Raw genomic sequence first — 6,902 nt, forward strand, 5'->3', positions numbered from 1 at the left:
ACTCACCTCAGCCTCCCAAAGGTGCGGGATTATAGGCTGAGCCACCGAGCCCGGCTCATAAATGGTTTTTAAATGACAGCACCTATGAAGACAAGGCTGCCAAAGATTCAGACTTTATAAATTATATATGTTTGTAATAAGAGGTGTTAAATCAGCCAAGTGTAGAGCAAAAAAGACACAAGTAAAGGGTAAGATAAATGCTCCCCAGAGGCATTTAGAGCTCATCTCTTTTCATTTGGGAACAGCCCACTGACAGAAATCAGAAAATAACTAGGTCTTCATAACTTCTGGCTACTCTCTGTACAGGACTGGATCATTTCCTGATTCAGCTGCCACTGTCCAATGAGTCAGTCTGACTGAATGCATGTTTCGCTGATCCTACACCCACAATCAGCCTCTAACGCACAACAGCGCAAATTCCAAGTAAGGTGAGAAATGCTATAGGTAAGGTAATGCAGGTGGTAATAATGACAGAGAATTGAATAGGGATAAAGATGGAAACAAACATAGCTCGAGTAAGGAGAGCCAACAAATAGAAAACACCTCTGAAAGTGCAACAAGGGAAATGCGGTTTCCGCTAAACCCAACTGCTCAGGCTTCCTGAATTGTCAGACACAAGAGTCCAGGACTGGAGGTTAGAAGTCTGGAAATCTAGCCCCAACTCTTGTCTCTGATAAGTTGTGACCTCAGTCACCTTATCCATAAAGTGACTGAAAAGGTAGGTTACATATTTAAACTGTGGTGTTCTTTTTATGAAGACCTCTGCTCATTTACTGCGTGAGACAAAAGCTATGCCTCTCCCCTTCAAGAGATTGTTTTTTCCTGAAGAATATCCTTTTATATAACAGTGGAACAATTGGGGAAAATATCATCACACTGTCTTTTACCACAAATCGCCATTTTCCACCGGGTCACTGGGCAGAATTCGCACTGAAGCTGTCGTCCTGCATACCATCGTCCATTAAATAGAGAAAGGGCTGTTTGGCATTCTTCTTCCCTTTAAACCAAAAATCAAAGGATATGCATCACAGTAACCTCCTAATATGTAGATTAGCTCTGCTATCAATGAACTCTTTTATTAATTTATTGAGGGACCACCAAGTTCACAGTTTTTGTACTACTTAGGGAGTCCTCATTAGAGTATTCAAACTCCCAAAGCTCACATTTATTCAGGAACCCTTTTTTACTAATCCTCTGAGAGATTTTGATGCATGGAAATTGGCTTGCGTCAAAGCTTCTTAATCCAAAAGATTGGACCATTAAAAATGCAGAAGTGTTTTCCACTGTTAGAACCTATTCTTTCTCAGACAGGATTGCTGTTCTTATTACAATGGTTAATTTAACCCATTAGCCATGGTGTGCAGGCAAACAGCAAGACAAATAGAAATGATACAGTAGCTACTCTCCCAGCTGGTCAAATGCACACTAAGATGGCTTCAATCTCTGGCTCTTTCAACTTGTACTTTTATATTCTCTATTCTAGATATTCCTTTTCAGTTTACATTTTAATCATTAAAATTATATAAGTAATAATGCAACTGTATAAAAGATTCAAGACTATGTAAGCATGTAATGAAAATAATACAAATGCATTATTTTCAAATCCCTTCTATATTTCTGTATCAGTTCTTAATATTAACATTTTAAAAAATACCATGCAGATGAAAGCTATATACCCAGTGGAAAAATCCCAGACATCAACAGAAATAGAATACTATACTGTGACAAAACAGAAGGATGTTCATATTCGGAATACTTACGACTGGTACTGAACATACACATTACCCCTCAGGTGAGGTTCCAAGTTACAGCTGACCTAAGGAGCAATGAAGAATGCAATCATAAAAAAGTTAGTCATCAAAGGTACTTTGTCCAGGCTAACAGTCTCAGAGATTCCAAAAAGGAGACACTAGCCCACTCTCGCATCTGTTTAAGGCATACTTCATCACACAGCATCACTGGAGGCCCCAATCACCTGATCCTTGTCAATTCAGGTTTTTTTCCCACGAATATGAGATGTTTCACATGTGCATAAAAATACGGACGATATCAACCAGTCCATATATACACTACCCAGATATAACACTTTCCATTTTTGACTGAGAATGTTTAAATAAAACATTAAAGACCTAGTTGAAGCCTTTCCATCCTATTTAAAAAAAAAAATCCAAAACAGGTTTATTGGAATGGGTTCCCATTCATCTTCATTGGGGTGCTTAGTGCTGCTTCCTCCTGAAGGAACATCTTCCTGTGAGCCTTGCTTTTCCTCCTGTGGGCTGAGAGAGGACAGTGGAGCAGCCAACACACAAAACTACTGTTTGTGCATGGCTGAAGACCGTGGTGACTTTATAGCAACCTGGGCATTTCACATCCATGAAGTAGGAGTTGGGGCTCTGCAGCAGGCGCTTCTTCTTGTGTTTCCTCTTCTCCTCTTCTGGAGAGGGATGAAAATATCCTCTGTGAGAGGCATGTTCTCGTGGGTAAGTCGTCACCACCAGAAAGGGCTCAATACCATTCTCCCTCCTCTATCACATAGGTGAGCACTCTCCACAGGCTGAGTGAAGCCTTCTCGTTTCAAACACATATACATACAAATACAAATATGCATATATAGATCTACACAGACACAAATACACATACACTGGCTTAGATACATATATCATATGCCTGCCTAAAACACACGTAAATGTCTATTATGTATAAGTATACACATACAAGAGGGAACCCAAAAAACCTCCATTTTATGAAAAATTACATATTTATTCTTACATGTTTAAACTTCAGTTACCTTCAAAGTATTCTCTGTTTGATGCAGTCCACCTACCCAGATGCTTTTTCCACTGCTCAAAAGTTTTTTAACTCATTGATTTTTATGTCTTAGTGCTTCTGCCATTTTTTGACCTCTTCCACATCAGTAAAACGTTTCCCTTTGAGGACTTTTTTCATCCAGGGAAACAAAACATGTCACTTGGAGTGAAATCGGGTGATCAGGGAGGGTGGGCATGGGGGTCATGCCATTTTTGGTCAAAAACTGCTGAGCACTCAGTACAGCGTGGGCAGGTGTGCTCATAAATCCCCCATCATGAAATGGGCAAGTGCATTGAAAGACGCTCCAAAAAAATTCACTGAAGCCAAGCACAGCATCTCACAATGCTAGCTGATACTCAGAGGCCGATGGGTTCCTAGAACACTCACCTAGCAGGGGAAGCCTATACTACAAGGGCCCTGCCCTCTAAAACATAATTCCGGTTTTTTGGGGGTCCTCCCTCCTATTTAAGTATATATACGCAAAGAAACATGTATATGCATTGATAAGCAACATATAGTACTGCTATCCATGTTTTAAATTTTTATTTAAATAGTATTCCACGTTTTTTCAAGATGTAATCACAGAAACTTAATGGTTCACCTTAACTACTGTATACTGGATATATCAGATTGATTTATCCACTCCTCTAATGATGGCTTTCCGAGGTACTGCCAGTTTTTCACCCACACACCTGCAGTCAGCATTCTGAATAGGTCTCTGTGAGTGGAAAGAGCTCTCTAACAGAAGGAGCATGCTGATTTTTAGGTTAGGTGTGCCTTACAGTTCACTGGGTATTCAAACTGCTTTCTGAAGTGGTTTTACTAATCTACACATCCTCACCTACTCTTGGCATTAATAGAATTTAGAATTTTTTGCCTAATAGGTGCGAATAATATCTCATTTTCATATGTACTGTTCCCATTACTAGTTAGGTTAAATATCTGCTCAATTTGCCTTCAAAAATGACAAATAAAATAATATATAAAAGTTCCTTAAATATTCATACTAGCAGTTAGCTTTTAGCTTCAAAATGAATCTAAAATTTTACAAGTCTTTCTTCTAAGGGTGGGGTCATAAACTGTCAAGGAGTATAGATCCTGCCCCTCTGGAACTTTAGAGATCATTTAATCCAGTAGTTTCCAAGGATTCATTACTAATTTTCCATGACGAATCTAATGTTCTGAAAGTTTCTGTACTAAAAGTATACTAAATAGCTTTCCCTTTGTAACTGCATGGGCTTGGCCATTCTATCAGCTTGGCTGATCAAATTTTAAACAAAAGAAAAAAACATGTTGTGGTTGTGGTTAGTGGGTGCAGCCTGTTGCGGGTTATGGTGCAATTTCCATTAACCAGCCTGAAGTTTTGAAAGCAGCTCCGCCACTACCGCTTCACAGAAGCAGTATAATCTAGGGACCCCATGAGGGAAACCACTGATGTGATCCAATTCCCTCACTTTTAGGATAAGGAAAAGTCACAAAGAAGTGACATGGCATGTTTGAGAGCACAAGGCTAGTCAAACCACACCACCTCCTCGGTCAGTGCGTCTAACATGGTACTGTATGAGTGTGACCAGGCACTCCTACTTTAGTGGTTATTGCTTGTGCTGAGAAGTTGTGTAAAGAGGAGGAGGCACATGCCACAGAAACAAAAGGTTAAGGGGGAACAATTTTATTTTATTGGAATTGTATTTTATTTCTTGAGTGGGAGTCTCACTCTGTTGCCCAGGCTGGAGTGCAGCAGCACGCTCACAGCCACTGGAGCCTCGACCCACTGGACTCAAGCGATCCTTCTTGCCTCAGCCTCCCAAGTAGCTGGAACTACAGGCGTGTGCCAACATGCCTGGCTAATTTTTCTATTTATTGTACAGATGATGTCTTGCCAAGTTGCCCAGGTTGGTCTTGAACCCCTGAGCTCAGGCAATCCTCTTGCCTCCACCTCCCAAAGTGCTGGGATTATAGGTGTGAGCCACCACGCCCGGCTAGGGGAAAAAATTTTAAAAGAATTTTTAAAATCTTGAAATCAGTTGCTATAAGTATAGCGTTGAATTTCATGAATCTCTTTTTTGGGTATTACAACTTTCCACTGTCATTTCCAATTGGTAGAAAAAAACACAGCATTATTCCTGTCTTTTCCCTAATTGTGGGACAATTTTCCTGCCCTCACATAACAAAGGCATTCAGGTTCAGATCTGATGAAATCACAGACAAAGGTAGAAAGCTTCACTGTGTTAGGATTCAACTAATTGGTCCTGGGAGCAGCAGGGATGGCATCTGGCCTTGCCCTTGCATTAAGGACTATTTTAAAGTAATTAAGTGTCATCTGAATGCCTTTTTACCCAGTTTGCTGCATCACACATGATGGTTTTGGTGATACTATGTTCAATATTGGAAGTATCTAATGAATATACACAATGTGAAAAAAATGGAATCTAGATTTATGTTCTTATGTAGCTGCAGAAGAAATAGCGTGCACCTTGGGTGGAAGTGGCACCCAAGGAAGTGGAAGTGGTACAACACAATGTACCAACAAACTCAGTGAGTGGAGTTGGGTCACACTGCACACACCGTACATAGCTCTAGGCAAGACGCCTATAGAAGAGGGAAGTGAGCACACTGTCCATCACATGTGGCTTCTAAGTGAAGGCCTAGATGGCTATGTACAGAGAACCTGATACAAAGAATTCACATGCTGGGAAAGAGTTGGAACACAAAGGTACTAAATAATTGAAAGAGCCTTTCTAGTTTACATTCCAGCATTCAAGAAATATGTTAAAACATGCTTATGATTTCATGTAGTATCTACGTGACACTGGTGATGAATGGGGGTGGAAAAGAAGAGAAAGGAAAATCACATTTACCAAGTGCCTATGCACCTGACCCTGGGCTAGGCACGTGCCATGGCACATGGCTCCTCCCTGGTGAACAACCTGCCCCCAGCTCTCTCGTGCCATTGAGCACTGCAAACCAGTCCCCTACTTCACACGCATGCCCACCTTGAACTGAATCACTTTCCCCACATTCTTGAACTCAGGGAGCACATCTTCATAGAAATCTAGGAACTGCTGGTAGGTCTCCTCCTCACTGTACTCCAGGCTTGCATCAGGGTCATAGTCATCCCTCCTGCACTGCTCCATTCCAAATGTTGTAAACATGCTTCTAATAAGAAGGGTGGGACTCGATGTTGGGAAGTTATGTTTACGTGAACATCTGCATATGAAAGAAATGCAAATTCATTAGTCCAGTAGTTAAAAATTAAACATAAAAAGCTTGTTTTAAACTCTGAGATAAAAACTCAATTAACTTAATTTTTTGACTTACTGTAAGATAATAAATCCCACTCAAATGCCAAGTTTCAACATTTAAAGAACTGTTCTAAGACTGAGTAATGTTGACTATCATTAAATTGTCAAGTTGGGCCAGGTACAGTGGCTCACATCTGTAATCCCAGCATTTTGGGAAGTGGAGGCAAGAGGATTACCTGAGCCCACAAGTTCGAAATCAGCCTGGGCAACTTGGCAAGACCTCGACTCTACAATAAATAAAAAAATTAGCTGGGCATGATGGCAAATGCCTGTGGTTCCAGCTACTTGGAAGGCTGAGGTGGAAGGATCACCTGAGCCCAGGAGGTTAAGGCTGTGGTGACTGTGAGCGTGCCACTGCACTCCAGCCTGGGCGACAGAGATTCCAAAAAAAAAAAAAAAGTCAAGTTGGGGCTGGGCACAGTAGCTCATGTTTGTAATTCTAGCACTTTGGGAGGCCAAGGTGGAGAAAGTGCTTGAGCCCAGGAGTTTGAGTCCAGTATGTGCAACATAGCAAGACCTCGTATCTACCAAAAAAAAAAATTAGCTGGGTGTGGTAGTGTGTGCTTGCAGTCCCAACTACTCAAGAGGCTGAGGTGAAAGGATAGCTGGTGCCCAGGAGGTCGAGGCTGCAGTGAGCCATGATGGTGCCACTACACTCTAGCCTGAACAACAGAGTGAGACCCGACTCAGAAAAAAAAGTAAAGCTGGGAATGGCTTCCAAGTTCATATACCATTCAGCTGCCTTCAAATGAAGTTCAGGAAGCCTTATGTCACATGTAGGACTCCTGAGAG

The 6,902-nt window shown here is 41.2% G+C and overlaps 1 protein-coding gene across 1 annotated transcript in view; it reads right to left on the bottom strand.

Moving 5' to 3' along the window:
• The window catches only part of LOC103251575 (U2 small nuclear ribonucleoprotein auxiliary factor 35 kDa subunit-related protein 2-like), a 9,041-nt gene extending 3,029 nt beyond the window's left edge, over window positions 1-6,012 (bottom strand). The window contains exons 1-3 of the mRNA XM_008050167.1: window positions 5,802-6,012; window positions 1,761-1,816; window positions 888-997 (exon numbers count right to left, since the gene is read on the bottom strand). Coding sequence (XP_008048358.1) covers window positions 888-997; window positions 1,761-1,816; window positions 5,802-5,960 — 325 coding nt within the window. The 5' untranslated portion in view covers window positions 5,961-6,012. The remainder of the gene's footprint in view (window positions 1-887; window positions 998-1,760; window positions 1,817-5,801) is intronic.
• Between the last annotated feature and the right edge of the window lie 890 nt (window positions 6,013-6,902).

The sequence above is a fragment of the Carlito syrichta genome, unplaced genomic scaffold (genome assembly GCF_000164805.1).
Source record: "Carlito syrichta isolate Samal-C Ts95f unplaced genomic scaffold, Tarsius_syrichta-2.0.1 Scaffold143122, whole genome shotgun sequence".
NCBI lineage: Eukaryota > Metazoa > Chordata > Mammalia > Primates > Tarsiidae > Carlito > Carlito syrichta.